Raw genomic sequence first — 15573 nt, 5'->3', positions numbered from 1 at the left:
GGGAGCTTGGAGTCGAGCCGCTACTCCTTCGGGTCGAAAGGAGTCAGCTGAGGTGGTTCGGGCATCTAATTAGGATGCCTCCTGGAGGTTTTCCAGGCACGTCCAACTGGGAAGACACCCCGGGCAAGACCCAGAACACGCTGGAGGGATTACATCTCCCAGCTGGCCTGGGAATGCCTCGGGATCCCCCAGAATGAGCTGGAACATGTTGCCGGTGAGAGGGAAGTCTGGGTCAGCCTGCTTGGCCTGTTGCCACCACGACCCGACCCCGGATAAGCGGAGGAAAATGGATGGATGGATGGATGTTTGAACCTCAGATCAAGAGTACCCGGGATAAAATGTCTATCATAGGCTATCCATCGTAGAAGCCTGAGCTCTTCTTCTAATCTGTATTTTCGTACCAGTTTAAACCACATCTCTAACGTAAATCGGGTGACAACATCCATCTGTTCAAGTAAATCTTTTGCTTTTTGTCTGTTTCTGATCGGCTTTGAATTTCCCTTCCTTCTACATATCATTCTAGGTTTTTCCATTTAGCTTCATAATCATTGGTACACCAATACATTACTGGTCTAATTTGAGCTGCATGGAAATATGCCCTAAGATTTGGTAATGACATGCCCCCTTTATGTTTTCCAATCTGTAATGTTTCGTATTTGACTCTTGGCCTTTGACCATATCATATAAACCTTGAGATAACTTTATCCCAGGCCCTGAATTGTTTCTCAGGGATCTCGAATGGTAGTGACTGAAAGAGATAAAGGAGTCTTGGAAGTATGCTCATTTTTATAGTATCTATCCGTGAACTGAGATCCAGTGGAAGAACAGCCCACCTCTCCATATCATTCCTAATGTCCTGATCCACTTTATTATAGTTGGCTTTATATAGATCATCAATACTTTTTATTATAGTAACCCCAAGACATGTCATTCTTTTAGAACTCCAATTTAAGTGAAGGGTTTGTTGTATAGTTGGTTTGTAGTTCAGTGTTAAAATCTCTGTTTTCGACAAGTTCAATTTACTGTATACCCAGAGGCTCTTACTCTGGGTATAAATCGAACTTGTCGAAAAGAGAGAACAGAGAACGTCTCAAGTTGGTTGATTAATATAGGGAGGCATGTGTCAGGGTCCTCTAAATAACAGATCGTGTCATCTGCAAGAAGCCCAATGATGTGTTCTTTTTCCCCCCGACCTTTATCCCTTCATGGTCTTTATTCTGCCTAATTGCTTGTGCCAGAGGTTCTATAAAAATTGCAAAAAAACTCAGTGAAAGATAGCCTCCCTGCCTGGTAGACCGTTCTAATGCTATACTATCAGTCGGGTTGCAATTTATTTGTATCCTTGCTGTTGGATTTTGGTAAAGTGTTTAAGACATTGAATAGCTTTTTTATTTGGTCCAAATTTCTCAAGTGCCTGATACAGAAGTGTTCAGTTTACACTGTCAAATGCATTTTCTGCATCAAGACTCATCAAGGCTGCATTGATATTTTTATGGTTAATATGTTCAATTATATGTAGGGTTCTCCTTGTGTTATCTTGGGTTTGGCGCCCCTTGATAAAGCCTGTCTGGTCTTCATCTATAATATCATTCATTAAGTGCTCATACCTTTTTGCAATAATCGAGGTTGTGGTGGAAAAACTATTCAATAGTACCGAGTGAGTCCTATAATACTGAAACAAGAAACACTGAGAGAAGAAGTTTGTCTTTAAAGTATTTATTCTCTGCGCAGAGAAGGCTTCACCGTCATACTGACTGCAACACAGTCTGCAGAGGATGAGCCAAGAGTTCAGTGTCTCTCTTGCTTATAACATCTCAGCACACAGTAGGGGGCAACATCAGGTATTTACAGTATAACAATTGATCAGCAGATTCAAGCTCCCCATTGACCCCTCCAGTCACCTCCTTCCTCTTCTGAGCCTTGTCACACAAAGACATGTGTCTTTGTTACCTTTGATTATCTCTGGGAATCTTCACACCTCAACATTCTCTAGTGAAACTGCAACCCCCATTTGGTTACTTCCCCTTATCAAAGCAAAGACAGAGACACCCCATATGGTCCTGTTACCACTCTCCTCATTATACAAATATCATACATATATCACATTTAGTTTTGTTAGTGAGTAAGGCACATCAACTAAATCACAGTAGAAATCTACTAGCACACTAAAATTTCCTATCACAAGGTATATCATTTATAATCTATATTAAAACCTTTTGGACCCGAGAGCCCCCCACGGGACCAGGTTTAGAAAAGTGTAGCATTCAGCGTGTCGTAGAAAGCATTTTTCATAAACAAATATAATTAATGCTCCAGACATATTAAATATCGAATTAACGGAAAAAGTCCGAGCAACATCATCATACCAGCCATTTTAAACACTGCAAACACAATTATACTGAATGATGAACTAATATCATATCTGGAAAATATCTAGACTATTTACCACAATTTTGGCCAAAAATCGACCAACTATGCTCTTTGTATGGATCTCTCATCACGAAGCAGGCAGCGCTCATGGCGGATTGATACATCACATAGGGCTGCGTTTCAACGCCGCGACGAACAGCGTCATCGAAATTACTCTCTTTCAAACCGTTCAAAAGTTATGGATATATAAGCCAACATCGGCCACAGGTCACCAGAAAAAAAATTGGGTAAAAAAAAACTTACATTTTGATGGTTTTGGTGATGAAAAACTGATTTAATCCATCGGATTTTCGCGCAGCTCCTTCCTGCATGTCCTGCTTAGCGTCTGTGAGTCAAATCAATGCGCTCCAAGAATGAATGACAAAATGGCAGGCGATTCTGGTTCCGAAAATCTAAATTTTGCTTGACTCAGACCATTTATGCTGGCCTGCTTCACTCAATCGAAGTAAAATATGTTGTGGGGACATGTAAAACATGTTGTGCTATGTCTGTGGCGTATTTTTAGGCCAAGATCTGCATTATAAAAAAAAAAAAAGTTCAATACAAGTGCTTTTTTTCAGGCAAACCTGAAACTTTTTCAATTTGAGCTGTGCCATAAGTGTATCTGTTATTAACCAGTAACATATACACAATATTTACACAATTCAACACATCTCACAAGTGTTACCAGTATTCTAGCATCAAAATTATAAAAATAGACCTTGTAGTTAGAGCTGTGGACTCTCTTGAGTATGGGTATACAATTTTCGAGCAGAGGCCTAAAAATAGGGCTAGGGTTCAAGAGGTATATTTATTGATATAAAGCTCATATTTAAAAAAGAAATTCCCCCCGACAGGGTTTCGTGTTCGGGTGCTTGTCACCTCTTATGGTCTGGTATGGTCTTGGTGTTTGGAGCTACGCTATGCTAACCTGAGTTGGCTAACCAAGGCAGCAACACGACACCATAGCACGACAGGACACTATCAAGCTACGGTACTTTTGAAAACTTTTGCTGAGACCCGAGTGGATCTACAACTCAACCAACATATTCGCAGGAGGACCTCTGGCTGGAACTGAACCGCACCGATGTTCTGTACAACCGCGGTATTAAGCTCTTTGTAGTCAAAGAAAGGAGGATGGACTTTGGTCTTTAAGTGAACAGCAGCTTTGGTAAGTGAAGTGCTTTTGTGTTTATACATCTGCAGTTGCGTTACTACAGTCTGCGTTACTATGGTGTCGTTTTTATGATATGGTTAATATTGTTCCCTCTGATATGAATAATATTTGAATGGACCGTGTGGAATACATGTATTGTTACACCCCTAATAACCCGTAGCTGTGGCGTCATAATGAGGTTATTAGGAGGTGGCTCAACTGTAGTAGGACAGCACTGATGGCCCAGGTATAAAACACACGGCCCGCCACTGGTTTTGTACCACTCCGCCGGTAAACCATCAGTGCCAGGGGATTTATTTGTTTTCAGTCTACCCATTCTATTTTTGCAATGGGTGAAGTCAAAAGGTCATTCCGGTCTTTCCCAATTACTGGTAGGTCCAGTGTCTCTAGAAAAGTTCTAATTTGGTCCTCGTCAGCGGATGGAGGTTGGCTATACAAATTTTGATAATAGTTCCTGAAAATGGTTTAAATCTCCTTGGGTTCATAGGCTATTTGATTTGTAACCGTGTCTCTTATCTTATGGATTGTCCTGTCTGCCTGTTGTTTTTGCAGTCTTTTTGGAAGTAGTTTATTTGCTTTGGGTCCCACCTCATAGTAGGATTCTTTAAGAAATCTTGTTTTCTTTTCTATCTCTGTATTTAGTAGCTTATCTATGTTGCCTCTAATTTCTTAAATTTTTGGTAGCAATGTCGAGTCGCGAGTATTTTTGTGCTGTTCGATTTCCAGCAGTTTTTCCTTTTCCTTCTTGTATGTTTCTTCTTCAGCTCTCTTGATAGCTGCTCTCTTAGCAATGAGTTTCCCTCTCATAACTGCTTTGAGAGCGTCCCACAAGATGGTAGGATTAACCTCTCCATTGTCATTCTGTTTTGATCTCCTCAACAACAGACTTATAATTTAGTATTCCAACATTTAACCTCCATAACATTTTTTACTCATGAGGTTTTAACTGCACAGTGGTCCGACACGTCTGCTGCTCCAATTTCACACTCCATAACACTGTATATGTCCTTTTTATTCATAACAAATAGTCAATTCTAGCATAACGTTTATTAGGTGCTGTGAGTAGTGTGTATAGTCCATTTTAGTGGGATGCAGCTCTCTCCAAATATGAACTATTCCAAATTCTTTAAATACGGTATTGATCATTTTTGTGACATGATTGGAGTTTTTCTTGTTGTTTGTTGTGTCTAGACTACTATTCATGACAATATTAAAGTCACCTACACATATTAGTATTCACTGTACTAAAGGACTTTTCATGTTAGGTGGGGCGTAAACATTGACCAATGTCACTTTTTCGTTTTCCAGCTTTCCTTTCACCAGTGGTGTATAGTAACGAAGTAGAAATACTTTGTTACTGTACTTAAGTCATTTTTTTGGATATCTGTACTTTACTTTACTATTTATATTTCTGTTTACTTTTACTTCACCACATTTTGCAAAGAAAACTGATACTTTTACTCCCGATACATTTCCCCTGAAACCTTCGTTACTTGCTACAAAATCAAATCTATCTTTAGAAACAAAATGAATCATGAGACCAACGTCGGGGACTGTGGTGGAACACAGACTGCAAGCAAGCAGGTTTGGCGAATCAGTGGTCCTAGCTTGCAAGTTAAATCATTAGTTAATCACGTTAATGCGCAATTGCAAACAAGTGCTCTCAAAGCCGCGGTGTTTTGATTCCCAGTGATGCCCAGGATGCTATATGCTATAGCTAGCGAGACTACATGAGCAGAATTCCACTCTACGATGACTGATTTCATCATGGAAGCAGAAATGGAAGCACCTGCTACTCCCGAAACAAACGACGGTGGTGACAAAGACCAACACCCGTGGATCGCTAGCGAGTTAGTGAGCTGAGGAAGTGTTGACAGTTGTGAGATGTTGTTGATTTGAGTCATCTTAGCTATAATCATTGCAGCACTATTTGGCTAACGTTAGCTAACTTAACGTTAGCTAGCCACCACACCATAGGATTGACAGGAGCCGCGAGAGAGCAGCATTAGGGAAATCCTTCCCAAGCTGTGTGTGAAGCTGAACACACCTCTACCTGCCTCAGCGGCCTGTGAAAGGCTAGTTAGCATCGCAGGACTAGTCTTCAGCCCAAGAAGAGCGAGACTGAATTCTCGCAATTTTGAAAACCAACTTCTTTTGAAGATGAACAGGACATTTTTCAGGTTCAAGTAATGACTGGGTTGTTACTTTCGGTGCTGCTTTAGTATTGATCACGTTTTGATATTTGAGTCATTTTGTGGATGATCAGATGGAGTTATGATGGTAGCAGTCGCCCAATTGCAGATTCAGCTTGAGCAAAACCTTTGCCTATTGTGTTCAAATCAGGCCCATAGGAGTTTACAAGGCAGGTGTCCTTTCTCACAACACTGACCTGATGCATCAAGTGGATATTTTTTGCTGAACACAATATTATGCATTTGCCCTCTACATCCTCTAGTCGGAATGAGCATACTTATAAATGCACTGTTACAACTCCTTCATAGTGTCATATTGCTTTTCGGAGAATTATGATGATAAGTTCATAGTAGATGCAAAAGTATACGTATGTACAATATATTATGTTGGACATTGTTGCTCCTGGATGGATCACAGCCAACCCAATTATTTTCAACACGGCTCCTTGTCCTTGGTCATGGTGGCCACAGCACTTTAAAGAATAAACTTCATAATTCTCAAAATTCTGACCCTTTGCTTTTTTATTAACAGCATTTACTTGTACTTTTACTTTCAATACTTAAGTACATTTAATATCAGAAAATTACTTTTGATATGTAAGTACAATAAATATCAGATACTTTAAGACTTTTACTCAAGTAGTATTCTAATAGGTGACTTTTACTGGAGTCATTTTCCAGTAAGGTATCTTTACTTTTACTCAAGTATGGCTTTTGGGTACTTTATACACCACTGCCTTTCACAATAATATATCTAACTTCTTTATCACTGATTTCTTTAGTACAATCAAGTTTCACTGAGTTAGATATGAGAACAGTCACACCACTGGTGGAATGAACTATAAAATGTATTTGCACAGCCAAACCTCTTAAGCTTCTTAAGTTCCTGCCTAGACAAGTGTGTCTCCTGTAGGTATATAATCTGTGCCTTATCCTTCCTTCATTTTGTCATTATTTTCCGGCGTTTAACAAGGTTATTCAAACCGTTCACATTCAACGACAGTATCTGAATATTATTCTCTATCATTTGTGTTTATAAAGTCAAGTTGCAATCCTTACCCAAACATGAACAACAGAACATCAATCGAACATAGAACAGTCTCACTTCAGAGAAAAATGAACCACTTTGCTAATATGTGTAGGACAAAAACACAGTATCAGCCAACAAATACAAGCCCAAGAAAGTCTGTGCCGTTTCAGAAAGCATAGAACAAGCACCAGTGGATCTGTACATTGACACTATTATAAAAAAGCACGAAAATACAACAAGGGAACAGGCATTCGCAGAGGTGGAAATAGGAAAAGCGAAGCACAAGCTAAAGCTCAAGATAGATACAGGTGCTCAGGCTAATGTGATACCAAAATATTAGGGAGTATTGCTTTAGGTCTGTCAGACAGCGACATCTCAGGATATGGTGGACAGAGACTTGAAGTAAAAGGAGCTTGCAAGTTAGTATGCAGATACAGGCAGAAAACAGCCATGCTAGATTTTGACATAGTGTATGCAGAAAATGCTCCCCGTTTTGGGCCTGCGTGCATGTTTAGACTTAAACATGGTCAAGCTAGTGCACATGGTTGACGCACAGCCGAAAACACACACCAGCATCACAGAAGAGTTTGCTAACGTATTTAAAGGCATTGGACTGTTCCCTGGAGAATGTACCTTTCACCTTAAACCCTCAGCAACACCGGTGGTGTGCCCACCTCGACGTATCCCATATGCCCTGCGCAACCGACTCAAAGATGAGCTTGATGAAATGGAAAAAATGGATATAATCCAAAAGGTCACAGAGCCGACTGAGTGGGTGAATGCACTAGTGGCAGTGGAAAAGCCGAAAACAGGAAAGCTGAGGGTGTGTTTAGATCCCCGCCCCCTAAACAAAGCTATCCAGAGACCCCACTATCCACTTCCCACTCTAGATGATGTCACACCAAGACGTGCCGGAGCACAGTACTTCAGTGTACTAGACGCTAGATCTGGATACTGGACGATAAAACTCAGCCAGGAATCATCCATGTTGACCACGTTCAACTCCATCTACGGCAGATATCGGTTGAAAAGGTTCCCTTTCAGAATCATTTCTGCACAGGATGAGTTTCAGAGGAGAGTTGATGAGGCCTACAAGGGGCTTCAGGGTGTCGCAGCCATCGTAGATGACTTTTTGGTGTATGGCCGCACCAAAGAGGAGCACGATGCCAACCTGCGCGCCGTGCTGGAGAGAACCAAAGAGAGAGGAATAAAGCTAAACAAAGACAAAAGCATCATCTGCGTCTCTGAGGTGAACTATTTTGGACATAGACTGACACGAGAAGGCATCAAGCCCGACCCTAACAAGGTCAAGGCAATTAAAGAAATGGCTCCCCCACGCAGCGAAGCAGAGCTGGAGACCATACTGGGAATGGTCACCTAACTCTCCAAGTTTGCACCCAGACTTTCAGAGACAATTGCCCCGCTCAGACAACTGCTGAAAGAGAACAGTGAATTCACATGGGACTCAAATCAAGACATTGCATTCCAACAAATGAAAGACCTGCTAATACAGGAGCCGGGCCCAGTGCTCACATACTTCAACCACACCAAAGATGTGAAACTACAAGTCGATGCATCAAAATGTGGCTTAGGAGCAGTCTTGCTCCAGGGAGAGAAACCGGTCCCATACGCATCCAAGACACTAAATGAGACCGAAGAAAATTACGCTCAAATCGAAAAGGAGCTGTACGCAGTGCTCTTTGGAGGCAGACACTTTCATCAATATCTGTATGGACGACAGGTGATCGTCGAGTCAGACCACAAACCGCTGGAGTCAATCATGCGGAAACCCTTGGCAGCCGCACCGCCACGCCTACAACGCATGATACTGCAACTACAAAGGTACGACATTACCATTACACACAAGCCTGGAAAACAAATCCCGGTCGCAGACACGCTGTCCAGAAAGCCGATTGAGTGTGCCGATAACTCTTTGAGTGAAGGCATGGATTTACAAATCCACACAGTGATCAGCAGTGCACCGGTGAGTGATCGCAAAATGGCAGAAATCAAAGCCGCCACAGCACAAGATGAGCAACTCTCAATGTTGAGACAAGTTATCCAAGCAGGATGGCCTGAGTCGAACAAAAGGTGTCCGCCTGCTGTCGCTGAGTATTAGAATCATCGGGACGAGATATCAGAGACAAACGGGATCCTTCTCAAAGGTGAAAAAATCATTGTGCCACACTCACTCAGAGCTGAAATGCTTTCACGCATACACACTGGACACTTAGGGATGGAAAAGTGTAAGCAGCGAGCAAGAGATGTACTGTTCTGTCCCGGAATGTGCAAACAGATAGAGGCACTAGTAGGATCTTGCAGCATCTGCCTGGAGTGATGCAGCTCCAATACAAAAGAACCGATGCTCTCGCATCCTATCCCGGAACGACCCTGGCAAACAGTAGCCACAGACTTGTTCACCTGGCACAGTACTGACTATATACTGTAGTTGTCGTTGACTATTATAGCAGGTACTTTGAGGTAGAAAAAATCACCAACCTCACATCCGCAACTGTCATCCAAAAGCTGAAGTCCATGTTCACCAGATTTGGAATACCCCAGAAGGTAATCAGTGACAATGGACCCTGTTACAGTTCAGAGTTCAGAGGTTTTGCTCGTACCTCAGTTTACTGGAATACAGGAACACACCAGTTGATGGACTGAAGTCGCTAGCGCAGCTGCTAATGAGCAGGCGTCTGCGCTCAATCCTACCAATCACAGAAAAACAACTGCAACCTGAACTTGTCTGTCGCAGCGCAGTTCACAGCAGAAGGCAACTGTGCCAACAGAGACAAAAACAATACGACAGGAATGCTAGGACACTACCGGCACTACCAGAAGGAGCTATGGTCCGTTTCCAGCTTCCCACAGGGACACGGGAACCCGCAACAGTAGTCGAGCCAGCAAGTACCCAGAGGTCCTACAACATTCGCACTGATGGAGGTCACATGCTCAGGCATAACCGGCGTCACCTGCAGACGTGTGAAAGTGGCGCAAGCCAGGTACTTCCACCAAACAACCACCAGGTGGAGCCTGAGGACACTGAGTCTCAAACAGTACAGCAGGACCCTGCAGGTCATACAGGTCCGAAACAGCCACCAGACTGTACTAGCACAAGATCAGGCTGCATAGTGAAGCCTAGAGCCATATTAGACTTGTGGTACCCAACAGGAAAAGAACTGAAGGATATGTTCATGAAAATAAAAAGTGTTTAAGTTTGAAACAGTTGACATGCCGTTTAGACATGAACTGTTGATGAGATAATTGTTTTCATATTTCCTTCAATAACAGTGTTCTGTTTCAAGAGAAGGGGGATGTAGTATCTTGGATACTTCCGGTTCAATGTGCGCCGTAGTGTGAAACATGATAACAATAAAGATGAATGACATAACTGGTATCATTTGTTTTACTTAGACACTTAAATGTCAGTAGAAACAGAATACTACAGCTTCTAAATTCACTAAGGTCCTGTTTCACATCTTGTTTGAAGCCCCTCAGCTCCTTAGACAGTAGTGTGAGGCCCTCCAGCAATACGTATGGTATTTGTAGAATGACAGGAAGGAGTTACATGTCTCAGCTGTGGAGGAGTGGGAGAGATTGTCCATAGGTTTGAGGAGTTTGTTCATTGTGGAGAAGAGGACCTTGGGGTTGGTGGATGATGCCAGAGTAGTAGGTGGAGCGAGCAGTGTTGAGAGCCAGTTTGTATTGCTGTATGTGTTCCTTGTAAGCCAGGGTGTGAACTGTGAGGCCGGTTTTTTTGGAGAGTCGCTCTAGTCTGCGTTTCCGGGATTTCATGAGGCGGAGTTCAGGGGTGAACCAGGGAGCAGTGTGGGTGAAAGAGACAGTTGTGGTTTTGAGAGGGGCAAGCTGATCAAGGCAGGAGGATAGTGTGTTATTGTAGAGGTTGACCAGGTCTGAGGGGGAGGGGCTAAGGGAGGGGGTGAGTGTGGAGAATTTTTTTCAGTGAGACAGACTGACAGAGATGAGGGGCAGACGGTCATTACAGAGAGTGATGGTGCGCGTGAGTTTGGGTTCTGGGATCTGGGATGTTGATCTCCATGATGATGGCTAGATGGACGGAGATGGTGAGGTCATAGCCGGAGAGGTGGTTGATGGTGATTCCAGTAGAACAGACCAGGTCCAGGATGTGACTGTGGTTGTGGGTGGGGAAGTCGATGTGTTGAATGAATTTGAAGCATCCAAGCATGTCCAGAAATTCTGTGGCTGTTTTACAGTCTGAGGAGTCGATGTGGATGTTGAAATCACCGAGCAACAGGATGGAAGGTGAGATGGAGCAGAGCTGGGTAAGGAATTCAGATAGGTCGGAGAGGAAGGCAGGGTTGGGTTTGGGGGTAGATAATTGAAATGACCAGAGAGTTTGAATGCCAGCTGTTCAAATGAGGATGGAAGTCAGGCTGGTTTTTATGTGCAGGCGGTAAAGAGCGGGAAACTGTGCTCTGAGGTGGCAGCGTAGAAGAAGAGGAAGGGGGGGGGGTGGTGTGGAGAGTAAATGGTCAGTCCCCACAGCTATAGATAAAACACCTCAATAGTACTATATGATAAAAATATGATCTACAAAAATAGTAATGGTTATATTCTGTCAGTCAGTGATTCAAATGTATATTCTATTGAAAATACAAGAGGAAGCCATATCCTTGTAAGCCTGAACGTTATAAGTTTCTTTTCTTTTTTTTCTAACCAGACCTACGTTTTAAAATCAGGATTTGACAAACATAATATCAGCAAAGAGGGGGAATCAAAAACATGACTTCAGCTAGATGAAGTCAAATATTTTAGTGGTACTCAGTAATGTTTTTTTCACCTTTGAATATTCAGCTGCTATTAAGATATTTTATATTATGATTTTTTGCTTCCATAAGTGCTTTATTTTAAGTATTTATTTGATGCATTATACTGCATTTTATGCATAGTACTTTGAAGTGTTTCCTGTCTTGCACAGGATTAACATGTATTTAACAAAGCTTCAATAAGGCCTTTTGGTTGATATTAATTCTAGTCTTCATAAGCCATGCTGGTCTGATACTAGAGCAGGATGCGAGGCAGAGGTGTAGTGTAGTGCACTGTTAGGACAGCGCTGCAGCAGATGTTGGACTCACTGAATATTGGTTCGGGGCCATTTAGTACCAGTAGACCTGCTGCTCTAAACTGGTGACCCAACACAGCACTCACGCTGCGGCCACATATGTTCACCCAGGCACACACGCAGCTCCATGGCAAACACACCAGAGGGCTGCACATCAGCTCCTCCTCCTTCTTTAGCCCCGCACAAACATGAGCAGGATTGACAAAATTACTTTTATTGGATAAAATCTCAAAGCACAACATATTTGAATGGTAATATGCATCATTTGATACAGTAGACATTTACAGAAATATCTACAAAGGATACATTTTCAATAAACATTAACAGCAGTTTACAAAAGCATTTCAGACGAGGTCGTCAAAACAAGACTGATGGATAATATGAAATATTAAGTCAACATGTACACTTCCTTTACAAATGGAAAGAAGGAATGTCATGGCATGGTCCTCTCTAGAAGAATAAAAACACAATTTCAGCATGTTTTTGTCGGCAAAATACTAATTAAAGAAGGTATTTAAAATGATTTCAGCTTTTGTCCTTTGCCACTGCGAGCCAACACGTATCATGTAGATATATTGTATTGCTCCTCATGAAAGTCTACTAAACAGGAACAAGTAGATATGACAGCAAAATACCCACTCCAAAGATAAAACTGAATTTGACACAGTAAACCACATGCATGGAGGGGCGTGGTCATACAGCTGTATACAACACCTCAAACACGTTCCAGCACAGTGGGACACAGTACATTCAACTCTCAGTCAAAAGAAATACATAGAAATGTATCCTTGGCGTGCATTCTAAAATGTGCACTTATTTTGGTAAAAATAGAAAATGTTACTTTTCTCCTGCAATGAGAGCACCCGCTAGATTAGCCAGTGCGCATTATTTGGTATTATTTTGGTATTATTTGATTCATTTAAAGCCTTCAGCACACACGGGACTACTAGACTTGTGCTGTGGAAATACTGAATCACATATTTAGTTTTCTTCATCTAAAATGAGCTAAATTGAAATATATCCAGACTAGAAATACTGAAACCAAGCTGTAAAGTACCCACCATATGTTACTAAAATAATCATAATTAAAAATGAGAATTATTACTATTTGTAGCCTTGCGTATGTGAACACATGTCAACCTACTTTAGTGTACTTTTGATCTTGGTCAGGGCCCCATAGCTCCAATGATGGTCAGTTTTAGTACGACATCATCAATGTTAGACAGTTTGTGTCTGATATTTGATGTTTCAAAGTACATAAAGCCAGCTCTACCTCCCTGCAGCCCGAAGGCCTCTGGTTTGGGATGACACGGTCAACTATCACGCATCACTTGTATGTACAGATGTCCACAAAGCTTTTTGTCATATAGTGCAGTGATTTTACTGTATTTTGTAAGTTTGGCTCATTTTGTTAAAGAAAGTAAAATGTTTTGGTTTCTTGCAATACGGTATAAAACATCCAGGTGTCATATTGTCACCGTGGCATCTTCAACCTCTGATAATGCTTCCGGTAGTGGAAATGAGCTTCCAGCCTCAAAGACAAGGACCGTTTAAATATGGAGCTGACAGAAGATCAAATCTTAAAACCAGGTGAAAATAAAATAGATTAGTTGTATTCTAGCAGCTTGCTGGTACGTGGGCCTGATTATGGCCCATTAAACACAGCAGTGATTTGGATATGATTGATTCCATGTTTGAAACTGATCAATTCTACAGCGGTTCCATTTGGAAAGGTCCTTAAACAAAATCCATATTCAACATCCAGTAAGCATGCATGAATATGTTTTATTGTGATTCATGGTATGAATGCTGTTTTTTCCTTTTAATTCAATTTCCAATTTAGAAGATTTTCAATTATTATTTGCATAAATGACTAGATACCAACGTCAATCAAAGGAATAGAAGTTGAGGCACAGGTATGCAGATGCAGAACCTGTGGTCTCCATTCAGTCTGTTCTCCAGCAGCTCATTCAGAACAATCTGGATTTCCCTCTTTTTGTCCAGCAAAAGCAGCGCATGGCTCCAAAGAGAGTCTGAGGAGGAGTGCTGCGTGAGTCTGCTCACCCTCACAGCAGCAGGGACTGGTACTATGCCATGGTGTAGCCATAGCTCCCACAATGCAGCGCTACCAGCAGCCGGTCTCTCAGGACCTCCTGGCTTGGGTATTCTGGGAGTTTCAGCATGTTGATACTGTGGAGAAGAGGGGAAGAGAATCACACGCCGTCGTCATGACGACTCATACCTGTCCAACAGAAAGGACTGCTGCGATATGAATTACCTGTTGCACATTCTAGCAGAAAGACACCTCTCCCCGCTTTCACACTGCCATCAGTGGAGAGGACACCACTACCCGGTCCCAACCACACTGAAGAGACATACTGCCCTCTAGTGCTGAGTCATGTTAAGCTGTGTAGAGGAACTTGTACTGGGTCTCATTCATTCCTTCATTCCTTCATCTTGAAGCACAGATTGGAGTTGAGCGCAGATCGTCACAAGTGGAGAATAAAATCCCAGCATCTTGCCAACACAAAAGGATGTATTGCACTCAACCAGGGCTCTCAGACTGAGAACCACTCCGGACTGAGTACAAAGACACTAAATAGTGCTCATGTCATATTTTCTATACTTTGTTCAAAGTCAACTGTGATAGAATTCAATCACTACAGTCCTTTGAATTTAGGAAAAGGAAGTCTGTAGTCTGATCAAATACTGACAAGCAACTGATTGAACTCAAAGGTTGAGATATTCATGCTGGCAAACAGAAAAATGTATCAATATATAACATAGTATATTTATATTAAAACTATAAACTACTATCTACTTGGGTTGAAATGAATCTTGTTTTTTCATCTAGATTCCAGCCGTTCTTGTAGAGGAGTTCGTTGGGAGATGAAATAACATATTTGAAATAATTGTCTTAGATGCCAATAATTTGACATTAATACCAAACTGCATTCTTATTTTCAGAATACTTTTAAGGAATGGTTAAGGTGAAATTTCGTGGCAAAGACGAGGTGTAAGATGTGCAGTACCGAAAGTCTCTATGGGGAACCAATGGCTTACTGACAGCAGAGCAGCACACTGGAATCTGTACAAAGAGACAGATAAACACTCATTACCAGGTACTAGAGGTAGGCAGCAGGTTGGAGGAGAAGGGCACTGCAGCAACGGTGAACTTCTGTAAACCACTGCCACCCATCAGGAAGGCAAAGCCACCATGCGGAACCCTGGAACTGATAGAGAACGACACCTTATTACTGATTCATAGACATTCACACATTTTTCTGGTTCAAGATCTTCAGTACAAATCAGAAAGACAAACCTTCCAGTGACAAACTGAAGCAGAAGAACCCGTTCCTCCTGGGACAGACTGTTCACCACCTCCCAGAACCACTGCAGAGCAAATGGAGCCCAGTTAGTATTCTCATGTTGGGCTTGATTTCTACTACAGTTGTGTGAAAAAGTGTTTGCCCCCTTCCTGATTTCTTATTTTTTTGCATGTTTGTCACACTTAAATGTTTCAGATCATTAAACAAATTTAAATATTAGACAAAGATAACACAAGTAAACACAAAATGCAGTTTTTAAATGAAGGTTTTTATTATTAAGGGAAAAAAAAAATCCAAACCTACATGGCCCTGTGTGAAAAAGTGATTGCCCC

At 41.8% G+C, this 15573-nt stretch overlaps 1 protein-coding gene across 2 annotated transcripts in view; it reads right to left on the bottom strand.

Annotated features, from left to right (window-relative positions):
* Positions 1–12110: 12110 nt before the first annotated feature.
* The window catches only part of hace1 (HECT domain and ankyrin repeat containing E3 ubiquitin protein ligase 1), a 32514-nt gene continuing 29051 nt past the window's right edge, over positions 12111–15573 (bottom strand). For both annotated transcript variants that reach the window (XM_031873809.1, XM_031873810.1), the window contains 3 exons: positions 15235–15305; positions 15032–15145; positions 12111–14102 (listed from right to left, as the gene is read on the bottom strand). In XM_031873809.1, coding sequence (XP_031729669.1) covers positions 14000–14102; positions 15032–15145; positions 15235–15305 — 288 coding nt within the window. In that variant the 3' untranslated portion in view covers positions 12111–13999. The remainder of the gene's footprint in view (positions 14103–15031; positions 15146–15234; positions 15306–15573) is intronic.

Source organism: Anarrhichthys ocellatus, unplaced genomic scaffold (assembly GCF_004355925.1).
Source record: "Anarrhichthys ocellatus isolate YVR2014 unplaced genomic scaffold, GSC_Weel_1.0 scaffold75, whole genome shotgun sequence".
Lineage (NCBI taxonomy): Eukaryota > Metazoa > Chordata > Actinopteri > Perciformes > Anarhichadidae > Anarrhichthys > Anarrhichthys ocellatus.
The sequence above is the reverse complement of the archived record's forward strand: the minus strand, read 5'-3'. Positions and strand labels throughout refer to the sequence as shown.